The sequence below is a fragment of the Phallusia mammillata genome, chromosome 1 (genome assembly GCF_965637545.1).
Source record: "Phallusia mammillata chromosome 1, kaPhaMamm4.hap1.1, whole genome shotgun sequence".
In the NCBI taxonomy this organism is placed as follows: domain Eukaryota; kingdom Metazoa; phylum Chordata; class Ascidiacea; order Phlebobranchia; family Ascidiidae; genus Phallusia; species Phallusia mammillata.
The window spans coordinates 15,308,843-15,322,312 of record NC_137252.1 but is presented as its reverse complement, the minus strand read 5'-3'; the positions used below and the strand labels follow the sequence as shown (position 1 = coordinate 15,322,312).

Here is a 13,470-nt window from a genome sequence, read left to right as displayed (position 1 = left end):
TTAAGTGTTGGGTTTTCAAAAAGTGTAAATGACGATATATGTAGGCTACCACCCTTTTAATAGTGTAGGTTAAGTATTTTTAACAGAATCTTGGTCACTGCTGCTTGTTTATACATAAATCAGTTGATTTCATTGTTTAATTCTACCAGAGTATATCAAGTTTTACAATTACTTTAGTTTTAGTAAAAGGTAATACACCCCGAAAAACTTTCTAACTTGTTTTCACGGCACATTTTGACCCCATTGAAACAGAACAGACAAAAGCCCAGTTAACGCCCAAATCGTGTCCAAAACTAACCCCAAACTGATTGTTGTTTTAGTGGCTTTTGTGCTTCGTATTGAGCACCCTCACATTTCTACAAACATATTCGAACTTTTGCTTACAGCGCTCCAATCCCTCAAATCTGTTTCATGACAAATGTAAAAGCCGACTTTTCTACGTTTCCAACAATACTTGCCTATATTTCTTCTATTTTCTGTGTTGTATGTCTATTTTACACATTTTTTTACCAGCGCATAATCAACTTTTTATTAATTACTACCAAACATGTAAACAAATATTATTTATTAAACCAAACTGAGGTGTTTGCGAAACATTGACAGTTGTCTGCATATTCTGTTTTCAATACTGACACGCACACAAACCACACGGCCAACAGCACGTAAAAATATAATTATACCTATAATGAAATGCCTAAAAGTTGTGTCAAAGAGGTTATGAAATGCATAAATAAGCTTAGTTGTTCAAACTTGATTTCACTCGTCGTGTGGACACATATACGACAACAAGAGTTGGACTTCACTTTCGATAATCGGAGTTAGGGGATGCAGGTTGTCAGATGAGGAGTAGTGTGCAATTGTCATGTCCCAACAATCCAGAAAAACCACTGGCAGGCTGCTCAAAATACTCCGCGCGATTTCGTTGTAGCGATAAGCGAGCCATTCGGATAAGCAGCATGGAGATGGGTATATTTCATCCATCGTAAACGTGTTTAAACCTTTGTACACCACAAGAGTGTCAGGAGCACGCTGCAAAAGACGCTGAATTGCATTGGCTATTGTCCTCATTCGCCTAACATAAGTATAGGGTTCGTATAGTAGAAGATGAAATCCAATAGTGATCGTTACCACAGTGTTTTTACCGCCCTCGATTTTATCTATTCTGTCCGATATGTAGGGCATCGTCGTCGGTGGTCCTCCGTTTTGTAAAGGTGGTCCATGAGCCGCGAAGTAAAATGCCACGTTGTGATTCTGGTCATAGGCTTCCCTAGGTTCCCAAGGATTGGCAGGGGGGTCGGTTTCGAAAGCTTCTACGCCTCGGTATTTATGCAGTGAATCGTCAACCCAAGTCTTTACTTTGTGCACAGATTTAAGCAGACCAGGAAGTATGAAGCGTCCGTACCACTGGCGAATAGTGGAATCTCCCAGTATATGGATTGACTTGTTGCGAAGACACTTAGCTTCCGTACGCACGTCTGGGAAAACTTTATTCCTGCAATGAAGTGACTTCCATTGGTCGTTAATAAAATATCCAGCTGGTACAGGTGATTTCACGCCGGAGGCTTTGATTGTACAAGGTGGAAGATGCGGAATGTCTGAAAAAAATACATAAACATAATTTTGATATATGTACACAAATCATAAAGGTATTAATTCGTGCATCAAAAACTAGTGATAACAGTAACAGCATTGTCGTTTTACAAAACAAGGCTTTGTTAATGCCTCTTACTTGCTCCATTTTCTGATGAAACATAAATTGCTGTTGGTTGGCCAATGGGAACCCGCAAGGTTTTTCCTCTGAAAGGCAAAATGATCGAAACTCAAGTTTTTTACAAACAGCAATAATTAATTAATGAAAACAAAATGAGCATGAGAGGCGATATAACTCTCTACCGGCAGCTCTCACGTCAGGTCACTTACAAGACGAAAAGTCCGGTGTCCCTCAGAGCAGCTTGAGCGTCGTTTGTTCTTATTGCTTTGTACATTAGCACCTTACCACAAGCAGAACCCGAAGGCTTCTCACATATCCAGGGCTCCCCATTGGTCGGTGAAGTTAAGTTGCAAAAGTCGGAGGGCATGTGACTTTTAAGAGACGGTAACCACGTATTGCATTGCTTCCACGTAGTTCCACTCTTTACTTCAAACTGTGCTTCGAATTCCAGGCCGGGTGATGTAGGCGTGGAAGTTACGCGCCTGAGCTTATCCACCGCCTCACTAGAATGGATGAGGGCCACAGTAAGAATAGCCTTGCCGGGAAATCGCAGCGGAATTGAAGCTAAAAACAGTCTTATTTCAGAAAAACACACTTTCTATTTAATTGTGCATCTGGAATTAGAGAAAAGCTCATCGTTAATGCATTCCATCATTGTTTCCTAATTTTATATTGCAAACTTAACTTGGTAAAATCTACAGGGGTCACCAGTACTCTGGGTTCCAGCTTTAAGAAAATATGCAAGGGTTTCCTAAATTGGAAAAATACACAAGGGTTGCCCAACAAATTTTTGAAAAGGTTGCCTAATTGAGTTATGCTTCCAACTACAAAAACAAATCGAGCACTAACCGGTATAGGTGCCGTCAAGATGATCAGTCACACTTCCGTGGATGCTGCTTTTTAGGTCTGGAGACTTCAGCAACACCCTCCAGAAATCTCCACCGTAGGTTTTTCTTTCTTTCTTTCCATTGTACGCCACAATACGAATCTTCACAACGTCGCCCAACTGCAACACAACATATATGATCTTCGAAAATGTAAACTACGTTAGTTTCGAACAGGGCGATTGTGTCACACGACCGTAGTGTGAAGCCCAAACGAATTGGTTTCAGGAATAGGTAAGTACGCGTGATTCGCAGAGCGCTTGTTGATTTAAAAGATATTTTAGAGCAGGGCTTCTCAAACTTTCTTCCTCTGCGACCCCATTTTTGAAAAGAAATTTCTACGCGACCCCTTGATAGGTATAGCTAGTATACGTAAATGATGTACAATAAACGACCATTAAAAATAAACGTCGCATTGCAAATCTAAAGTGGCTTTTTTGTGAACAACGAATGTATTCAGTAACACGAATAACCAATTACAAAAAAAATTGGCTTATAAAATTTATGAAGCACGTTTAATGGGATGGATGCGTTTGATGATTTTTACATAAGTCATCCATTCGTGGCTTGATACAAGACAAAGCAGGACGAAGAACATCCTCAACATTATTTAAAGAGGATCGGTATTTGGCCTTAATGATCACCAATCTTGAGAATCCCGCTTCACACAACACAAATATAGCAAAAACCTACTGGAACGTAAAATGTTAGGTAAAAATAATTCGTTGTGATGTCATAACTACTTTAACAATATCAATGGCATAGTGCAGATAGCCAAGCTATTAAGGACAAAGGCATAACAACAACTTAACGATGACAAAAACCGGCCCAGAAAACAATTTTGCACGCACGTATACCATTTATTGTGACAACGACATAATAACGCATAATCTTTCGCGACCCCAATTGTCAGAAACGCTCAAATGTATTGCTTCACTGCAGGCCAATAGTATTGCAGCGGTTGCGCTAAATTGTGCAAATTTCGAAAATTAGCTTACGTAATTAAAAAAAGCTCACAAGGAAGTCAAATGGTGCAGGGGTTTTATTCAACTGGATTGCTAAATCGTGTTTGAACTTTGAAATATTTCTTGTTGCATTTAAGTCGGATGTAGATAATTCGGAGCTTTGTGCTTGGTACTGTGTTATGTTTGGATATCGTCTTTGATAGAATTTTTGAGCAAGAGCCAATCGCAAGAGCACAGGTGTGCAGTAATACGCCACGTAGGCTACCCATAATTTATGCGTACCGCTACGTAATTAAAGACAATCGGCTCTAACCTGACAGCAGTTATAACTCCTAATGGCTTACTTATAGTAATGTGTGTTTGCCAGGAGAACTTGAATTTAAAAGCAAATGTTATTGTACTTTCTAAAGACTTCTATTTCGAGTAAGCACACTGGCTGAATTAGACAATAAACAAGCTTAGGTGCAAAACCAATGTTTATCGAGATTCATGACATTGATTTATCAAGATTTCTATAGAAACGTGTACAGAGACTGGTGCGCTAGATTCTTTGGCCTATATAATAGACTATTTTGAACTCCCACCAAGGGAAGGGTTCATATTAAGTTCATTCAGCAGACACCGAAGTTATACCACAACAACGTATAGCTACAGTGAACTGATCTTTTATGATTCAAATGAGGCTGATCGTTACCACGACCAACACGCTACACGAAAGTTTACCAACACAAACACGGTGTTGTTGAGCAGATTAAGAAGAGCATTTACTACACCTTTGTCCTCATAGAATAACCCAAAAAACAACAAATAGGATTATATTTTTCTTTTGATAGACCTATATACCTTGTATTTGTTTGTATCCTTTTTCGACTTGAGCCTGTAATAGATTGACTTTGATCCATCAGTTGCCTCATTTAGGTGTTTGTAGGAAATGGGTGGCACAGGCCAATCGAAATGTTTTTGAACTGCGGCATTATCAAGGTCAGGTTCGTTACGGCTCATCGCCATATTAATCTGTACAAATTACCAGGTTGGTACCAACAATTGGCCGATTGTAAATTACTTACTTCTTTTTGCACCCATTCCCTCTCGACCCAAATGAAAATTGGTGTCTGTAGTTTCTAAAAAAAGTTTAGAAGGATATAGTGGGTTAAAGATTAATATCAAATTAGTTTACATAATTACGACAAAAAATTCTCTTTACTTTTGATATAAGTATTATTTCCTGCTTTAGCTTACCGGCATCCACGAGTTTGCGAACCACAAAACAACCAAGGATCCCAATAATAAAACTACTAGGATTCGTTGCTGACTATTGCTCAGTTTAGAGAACGACGGGCATTTTGGTAACATTTCGCGTTTACCAGCAAAAATGCACCTTGCAACAGTAGCTTGTCACTTGAAGACTACCTGTGTTACAGATTTGGCACTATATACAAAAACTAAAGATTAATATTTAAAATATAATTAAATATAACAAGAATACCTGCACTTTGCATGTTAGCATCAACCACTTTAATAAATGTATAAATTTAAATTATTAAACTGTTTTAAAATTATTAACGCATAAACTAAAGCAGTTACGAAATGAATCAGCGTTTCACGATAAAAATGGCACTCAAAACCACAAAAGCTGTTGTGTTAGCCTGTCTTCAAATCCCTTTCATGAAGTCTACGACAATAGGCACAGCAAGCCCTGAATGGAACGCTACAGCACGAAAATTTTTTTCACGAAAGCCCGAAAAGTTTTTTTTTTATCTTACAATAACTACGCGCCTATTGTCAAACCGTTTATAAGTCGACAGTGAAAAAATATTTTCTAAAAAATCAAATCTACAAGAAAGCCCTGCTTGAAATAGTCTGTTTCTGTTGTTTTGTTTCTGGATTTTTGTAATGGACACAGGATTTAATGCCGACTAACGTACGCCCACGAGTTGCCACGCTGGCGCAGCGAAATGCGCACAAAAATCAAATTCGAGCTCGCACGCTGGCGTTGTAGCTCACACATCTGTACTTTCGCGGAAATCTCTCCTATTTATTTTTGCTGCTGTTGCACTAATCATATCAGTTTTTCGGAAGAAAGGGCAAACTGTGGCAAGGTGTTTGCTTCATTTTGATTTTTTAAAAGAGATTAAACGCTCAAAGATGCGAAAACGACGGTATTGGGTTCATTCCATTTGACAATACATTTTGATCGGTACCTGAGTTTCTTGACAAGCTTATGCTAGCATTAAGCCAATGCCCTAAATTAAAGAAACAGGACACATATGATCAGTGTTTTTTTAAGGTGTTTTGGGGGACCGAAACGGTCCCCCAAATTTCTCCAGCGGTTTCCCCAAATTTGCCAGTAGCCTAATAAATAATTCGTTTAGCAAATATGGCTATTTTTTGGTATTTAAATGAAACACTTGCGGTCTCTTAAAACTACTTAGCGGTCACCCAAACCAAACCTTAAAAAAAACCTGCATATGATAACGAAACTACAAACCAAGCAAACTCCTATTAAGACTTTTTTTTCTAAACTGTAAATGTCTCAGAGAGCCCTGTTTCTAATTAGAAGTCATTAGAAGTTTCTTTCTTTTTAATGCACGTTGGACGCTTTGCATAGCTGATTCAAAATCCTTGGGCCTGTATTGTAACAAAACTGCAAATCAAGCAAACCTCTACGGCAGTTCGTACAAGCAGTTATTGTTTACAAGACATTTGTTGCTCGTATCTGTGATAACTGACAGCACGGCTTCCTGTCTGCACTTAAGAACAATTAAATTATTTGATTCGGCGAAAAACTACTCATAGCTTGTTATTGTGCTTTGCTTTTTAAATTGTAAGCATGAATGTTTTGTGTCTTACTGGTTTCGTAGGTATCAAAACAGTTCGCTGGACTAAATAATAAACCTTAGTTTTTTTATGTTTTTGTTTCTTAATTAAGACTGTTATAAAGACAAATAATTTTTACAGTATACTACAATAAGTCCACAAAAAACGAATTAATGATCTCGTGTGTTGATTGTAGCAAACAAACACATTTTTTACAAAAGTTAACTTATAAGAATATCTCCAATTCGCATGTTAAAATAAATCACCTCACAAGAATACTTTTACAGCATGGTTACTGTTTTGAAAAACGAAAAACATAAAGCAGTTAAGAAATGAATCAGCGTTCAACGTTAAAAAAGCTGGCACTATACTCCATAAAAGTTGTTGTGTCAGTCTGTCTTCTAAATCCCTTCTGTGAAGTCTACGACAATAGGCACAAGAAGCCTTGAATGGAACGCTACACCTCGAACATATTCTTTAAAAATGTCCTAAAGAGCTTTTTGATCTTACAATTACTACGCGCCTATTACCAAGCTGTTTATAAGTACGCACAAAAAATATTTTCTAAAATGTTACAACATTTAAAAAAAAAACTAATCAAAGCGAGGTATAACCCACAAAATTAAAATGTCTAAGAGAGTCCTGTTTCTAGTTAGAAGTCATTAGACATTTCTTTCTGTTGTTCTGTTTCTAGAATTTTTTAATGCACGTTGGACGTTTTGTAGCTCTGTATGAAAACAAATCGACAAAAAAAGCAAAACCCTAAGACACTTCATACAAGCAGTTATTGTTTACAAGACGTTTGTGGTTCATATCGGTGATTACTGACAGCACGGCTTCCTGACCGCACTTAAGAACAATCAGAAAACTTCCGCTGATACGAAGAACAATTGAATTATTTGATTTGGCGAAAAACTACTCGTCGCGCGTTGGTGTGCTTTGCCTTGTTAGTTGTAAGCAGGCATGTTTTGTGTTATATACTAGTTTCATAAGTATCAGTTTCGTGAGGCTAGCTAAGAAACCCTAACTCTTTTTTGGCTTATTTTGGTTAAAGCTGTTTTAATGGCAAACACTTTCACAGTATTTTCACTCAAATTGGTGATATTGTGCGGTAATCGTAACAAACAAACAAAAACACTTTGGCGACACTTACAAGTTTGTAAAACAATGTCAACAAACAGTCCTTGCGCCCCGAGGTGTGTTTGATCCTCGCTGTTGACGTACGTACATAACGTGACGACCATGTTGATGACGTAACGAGCTTGCCGACTGGCATGGAGCTTGAATTCTTTCGCGTTTAATGCCTATTGGATAACATGTTTAACAAAATACTGTGGTGGTTATACAAAAGAATACATTAAACATCTTTAACATTCACCACCGAAGCATTTTTTAACATGATTTTATTTTTAGAAACGGCCTTGTAGCAATTATATCTTGAATTCATATTGAATATATGCAATACGTTAAACCCAGGTGCACAACCCAAATTGCACATCAATAGCTACAAGGCGATACGCTAGTGAGTTTATTGACATGAAGTCATTAAGTTTAGTTATAGCCACCGAACATCTATTGCATCGCGTGGTATTTGTAACTCAATTATAAGGTACAAAATCGGCCCTCGTCTCGCGTTGTGCAACCATCAGTTAAACGACTTGTCCATCCTTTTATTTATTCTGCCATGTGTTAGATGCAACAACCAATAGACTTCCGCTTTTCTGTAAGCACCTGACCAGAAAAGAAAAACAACAAAGTTGATGTTACCTTTTACTACTTCCTCGTAGCTCGGTGGTGGCATCAAATGGACAAAAGTAGTTTCAGTGTTTCCAACTGAGTCACCTGTCAACATAATATTGAAATACGTCTCTGTGCTTTGCTACCGGCAAACAACCACACCTTATGTAAATTGACAGTCGGAAAAAAAACTTACTAATTTTGTGTAAACAGTGCACTTTTAACAATGAAAACAGCGATTGTTAAAACGTCCGCTTTTCAATATATTCACTAAATACCGACAACGACACCTAAAAAGTAAAATTACTTGGTGGATAAACACCTAGTTGACTTTGTAGTGGAAATTTTTATGTCGGAACAATAAACATCAATATCAACATCTTATTTAACTAGAATATCCGCAATTTCCTGTGTTATTAAATTAATCTGCTGCGAGAGTTTCAGGTGCTGTATATAGGCATGCCTAATAAATTGGGAAAACATAGATGCTTCACCGACCTGTTTCAATCCCGGCACTTCTTGCATCTCTTCGGTCGCTTTGTTGTCTCGACCAAGGGCAGGTAATGTTGCGCCTACAGGCTCGAATCAGAAAGAATATCCATGTAATTATTACTGACACCACTAGAACAGCAATAACATTGGTTGAGTTGTCCACAAACCGGGGAACGACATGAAATTTTGTCAATGTGGTCGCCGAAGTTGTATCCAATGGCGTGCTATTGTTTGCTGCCGTGTTGTGCATATTTTTGTGCGAATTTATGTTACTTAAACTGCTACATATTGGATAAACAAACCTGCGATAATCAGATGTCACAGTTAGGTGCGACGTTTGCTTTGAAATCACGTTTGTTTCTATTCACAATGATTTCAGGCTTTTATATTATTTCGTCCATTTATACTCACATAAATACAAAAATAGCATTTCCTTTATTAGCATTGATAGAGGTGGTCAATTCTAATCAAAGATTAACATTGAATGTTCTTATCAATCTATACTGCCCAAAACTACCAAAACCAACCTAATAACCTTGCGAATAAAACGTTGCTTGTCTAAACGCACACCTAAAATAAGCAAGAAACATTTTCGATTTGTTAGCAACAGCTTTGTTAGCAACAGAAAAATGGAAACGAAATTAAAACGTTCGTCTAAAACCTTGCGTACACAACACCTCCTACAAGTAGGTTCAGTAAAGAGAGTTTACCACAGGACATCAGTCACACTTGTATCAGGGCTAACAGCGGAACCGCTTGTTTACATGCACTGCCAGTAATCCGTATTGTTCAGAGCAGAGCGCTCGCATTGCACGACTGAACCTTAATCAACCGCTACACCTGCAGTCGAGTTGCAGTGACTTTGTTTGTGCACAAATTTGCACCAAAAAGGACTTTCACAGCAAGTAGGACTTTTACAGCAAGTAAGATGGCAAATTCAAGATCTTCTAAAAGAATCTGTAATCCATTAATTTAATGAATTCTCCGTCGCTTTGCAACAAGTCTGTTGTAGCATATCCTGTTTATTGGGCAGTTTGACTTCCACATACGTTGTAATGTACAAAGTTAAGCTTACAAAACGCCTTGAGCAACCAGGTCAATCTACCGGTAAAGGTAACGAAACCACTCTCCTCTTTGATCAGTGCAATAAACTTCTTCTGTTTCACATTTTCACAGATTTACGGTGTTTACGTACTATTCAAACTTTAACAACGCTATCACGGAAGCAGACTAATAATGATTCATATTTCGCGTTGAGTTTTGTTTTGCTTTCAACCGCATCACCCTTGTTGACAATACAACACAAACATAAACAACCGGACTCCACAAGTGAATATTGTATGAAGATCCGTCTGCGCAGGTGGAAACCTATTGCGAGTTGCGATAAAAGCTGATTTCGACAAGAAAAACTGTTATCAAATTAAAAAAAAACTTTTATTTCGCTTGTTATAGCATCGTTATAGCATCGCCTTTTTTCTTTTGTATGCCACCTTTTATTGCTGGCTACCTCATGACCAGGAGATTCCAAATACGACAAAATTTTCAGATTTTCACTCCGGGAATTTTTCTTATACAACGGTAAACAGTTACGTTTGGGTTTAGGACACATTTAAATACGTTTGAATTGACAAAATGTGGTCACTGTGCTTTTTACATAAGACTCATATCTGCAAAATTTTACACCTCCAACCAACATGTGTTTTTTTTCATTTGGTACTTAGTTGCATATGGCTAGGCCAACGCTTTATATGCATTATCGTTGTAGCGTTATTCTGTTGAAATGTCCTTCAGAAAGATGAACTTAATGCAATACTTTTTTGGGTTGGTCTTTGTGTTGCGAAAAGCTTGCTTTGTCCAAAATCACTATGTCAAATCAGGTCATTGTTTGTGGTACTTGATGTTATAGAATCAAATTACGATAATCTTTACATTTTGCCAATACTATCAGCACGTCCAACAGAACTATAAAAACCAGCACGTCCGCAATGCTCATACCAACAAAAATCCTCTCCCTTTAACAGCGGTTTGTTCGCGCTGTAAATTGGAACCTTTTTTTAAAACAAATTTGTCGTTCAACTGGTGTTATGCAAAACAAAATACTAGTTGTTGTTTCAAGAACTTGTATTTGCTGACGTTTCGCCCACCAGAACGGTAGGGCTTCTTTAGAGCAATGAATGAATAATACAATTGGAACCTTGCACTTCATCACATCCTGTTATTTGTGCTGCAATGATTGTACACGGTGATGTAATTTTACACCTAATAGAGTAATGTTGTTTTTGACAGTGACAGTCAATGTGGCTTGCGGTATTGCGGCAATTTGTTGTTGCATTTGTTAAATTTCTACTATTGTTCAGTTGTGGAAACAATGTTTCACCAAACCATGCCTCATATTTTTAACTGCAGTGCGCCAAGCCTTCATGTGTTAGCGTCATAAATGAACTTTATTTTAAAGAAAAGTGTTAGCATTGTTCATTTTGGTTTTAACATTTTTGCATAAGCATGAGAATACGCGCTAAGGTGACCATTTTTACGTTTTGTGTAGTACAAAAGCGTAACGCTTCAAAATACTTTTTTAAACTTCACTACCAGGTGACTAAAACTTGCAAATATTGTTAATCAAAAATTAAAATACAAAAAGCAAAAATGTTTTAGCACCAAGAAAAACAAAAACGATTTAAACAATTTAAAACATTATGTGCTGTGTCACAATCAAATCAAACGCAAACACGCATTACAAAAAAGTCAATTTGCCCAAATAGGTCCTTACGTATCCAACAAACTGCTGCCATTTTTGTTTATTGGGTATCAAAAATCCATTGCATTTTGGTGCTTCCATTTTGTCACTGAAAGTGTTCACAAACACAAGGACTCAGCGACAAAATTGCCTTTTACTGGGTGATTTTCTTACACCGTTGTATGTTGGAATGATTTGCAAAGCTCGTACGCTGGTGGAGAGCAAAGCGGTTCGGTCGTCTGCAAATAAACACAAAAAGGGAATTTCGTAAATCTACTATTGCAGTTGTTGATAACTATTTCTATGATAACTAGCTGGCAATTGCCAATTTTACTGCAGCAGCTTAGCCTTAGCAACCCCTGGAAAAATAGTTCACCAGCAACAATATCGTCACAATTGGCTGTTTTTGAACTAACTTGGTTGGTTTTAAGATTTATGGGCATGCATACAAACCAGGGATATCAATACAGTCATAAATAATTCGCAGTCTTGTGGTCGAGCCGTATCAATTTGATTGGTTTATTAAACATTTGCTAAAGCAACAGCCACGTTTACAAACTGCTTTGTTATTTTAACCAATTACACAAAGGAATAAAAATGACCTCACTGACGCTTTGTGTTGGAGATTGTTTTGGCGAAATTTTTGTCACTGCGTCAGTGTAGTTTGGTGGCAGGTCATCATAACGTGGTGGTAAACCCGTTGTACCATCTTCGCTGTGATTGTTTGGAAAACCTAAACGTGCTGTACAATGATACCCAACTTAGACAACGAAAAAGTGTCAAGAGATCTAACAAAAAAAAACTTTCTACGAAAAACTACAGCAAAATAGCGCAAAAACGTCAATACATTACAAACTATCATGTGAAAGAAAGAAAATCTTGACAAAATGTACCAACCGTTAAGCTCTGCTTCCTGCCAAACTAAAAGCCGCATTAACCTCTGAAAGGTTGTGTCCACTCTTAACTCTTGCCCAGCTCGATTTGTGAAACGAACTCCATTGCGTCTAGCTGTACAGTGGCTTCTACAACATATCTTGTACATAAAACAAAACACCAGTATCACCACAACGAGTGATGCCAATGCTATTGGAGCCTCCAAAGGTACGGGGATTTTACCCGGCCTGTCGTTCGGATTAAAAAACTTTGTCATCCAAGGGTTCCGATTAGTACCCAGAAATATTTATGAATTCCAAACCTGTACATTTACAAAGGTTTACACTGCTTCTTAGGTTATGTATTTCCCGGCGAACAAGCTAATAGCATATTTTTTATGCAAAACTTTACTTTTAGGCGTTATGTTCTGACTAAAGCTATAATCGACTTGGTCCAAGTTTTCTGTTAACTATAACCACATTACTACTGTTGCCATCAGTAAACGCACTGTAGATAATATTGTAGGTAATTACTCTGTCACTTCAACTTCGCAGAACTACAGAAAAGTATTGATAAACCTGAAAACGTGTTCTCGCAATTTAAGGCATCTGAACGCTTGTTTTTAAGTCAGTAAAGCCATAAGGAATTAAAAAGGAAAAAATGATTTGATTTACAAAATTGTAACTTAACAAGGCTGTCTTAGCACTTTTCACATTTTATCGTAGGCTACAGTTGATTATCGTTGTAAACTGGTACAAACTATATCGCATCGCACTATTTCTGCGAGGAAGTTCGGGTAGCACTAACTTGCTGCTTCCTTTGCTGAAACCGTTGTTTTTGTTTGTGCTACAAACTCAATTGAGCATTTTGGTGCTTGCTGTGTTGTGTTTTTTGCGCCCACGGTGTAACGTAGGCATGCCTGCTGATGACGAATGAACTGGACGAAAAAAACGTTGTGTCGTGTAATATCCGCTAGGCTACATTACGTTGTTATACCACATACGTGAGGGTAAAAATAATAATCAATTGTGCAAAAATTTTGCCGGTTCCGATGAAACCTGTTTACGTCGCAAAGCATGCTGACATGTTGTTTTAAGGACTATTGTACGTTTTGTGCATCGAAGAGTCGCACTTTTTCCCAAACACAACTCTGCTGCAGACAAACGTCTTGTCACCGAAAAGGGCAATATTTTACAACACTCATGCAATTAGTTGACATGGTTTGGCTTTTGAATTTTTAAATTGGATAAGTTT

At 37.6% G+C, this 13,470-nt stretch overlaps 2 protein-coding genes across 3 annotated transcripts; both read right to left on the bottom strand.

Annotated features, from left to right (window-relative positions):
* Nucleotides 1–548: 548 nt before the first annotated feature.
* Nucleotides 549–9,935, bottom strand: LOC145239507 (NXPE family member 3-like). The gene is made up of 9 exons (XM_080102837.1): nucleotides 8,613–9,935; nucleotides 8,145–8,219; nucleotides 4,800–7,681; nucleotides 4,628–4,681; nucleotides 4,404–4,574; nucleotides 2,561–2,717; nucleotides 1,921–2,275; nucleotides 1,730–1,797; nucleotides 549–1,595 (listed from the first exon to the last, which is right to left on the bottom strand). The coding sequence occupies exons 3-9, from the start codon at nucleotides 4,911–4,913 to the stop codon at nucleotides 757–759; spliced, it is 1,758 nt and encodes a 585-aa protein (XP_079958963.1). The 5' UTR covers nucleotides 4,914–7,681; nucleotides 8,145–8,219; nucleotides 8,613–9,935; the 3' UTR covers nucleotides 549–756.
* Nucleotides 9,936–11,276: 1,341 nt separating this feature from the next.
* LOC145209050 (uncharacterized) lies at nucleotides 11,277–12,548 on the bottom strand. 2 transcript variants are annotated; one of them, XM_080079295.1, is made up of 3 exons: nucleotides 12,241–12,548; nucleotides 11,946–12,085; nucleotides 11,277–11,582 (listed from the first exon to the last, which is right to left on the bottom strand). In XM_080079295.1, exons 1-3 carry the CDS (start codon nucleotides 12,491–12,493, stop codon nucleotides 11,514–11,516), a joined length of 462 nt encoding a protein of 153 aa, XP_079935421.1. In that variant the 5' UTR covers nucleotides 12,494–12,548; the 3' UTR covers nucleotides 11,277–11,513. The 2 variants fall into 2 exon arrangements, with proteins under 2 accessions (XP_079935421.1, XP_079935422.1); XM_080079296.1 differs by having other exon boundaries at nucleotides 11,946–12,076.
* Nucleotides 12,549–13,470: the final 922 nt, after the last annotated feature.

What these genes read in the sequence shown, in the direction of transcription:
- LOC145209050 (XM_080079295.1), bottom strand. Translation starts at nt 12,493, where the DNA reads ATGACAAAGTTTTTTAATCCGAACGACAGGCCGGGTAAAATCCCCGTA. An exon ending in GCAGGAAGCAGAGCTTAACG is followed by an intron (nt 12,086 to 12,240) that starts GTTGGTACATTT and finishes ATCATTGTACAG; the next exon opens with CACGTTTAGGTTTTCCAAAC. An exon ending in CAACACAAAGCGTCAGTGAG is followed by an intron (nt 11,583 to 11,945) that starts GTCATTTTTATT and finishes GTTTATTTGCAG; the next exon opens with ACGACCGAACCGCTTTGCTC.
- LOC145239507 (XM_080102837.1), bottom strand. Translation starts at nt 4,913, where the DNA reads ATGTTACCAAAATGCCCGTCGTTCTCTAAACTGAGCAATAGTCAGCAA. An exon ending in TCGCAAACTCGTGGATGCCG is followed by an intron (nt 4,682 to 4,799) that starts GTAAGCTAAAGC and finishes AACTTTTTTTAG; the next exon opens with AAACTACAGACACCAATTTT. An exon ending in TCTTGACGGCACCTATACCG is followed by an intron (nt 2,276 to 2,560) that starts GTTAGTGCTCGA and finishes GACTGTTTTTAG; the next exon opens with CTTCAATTCCGCTGCGATTT.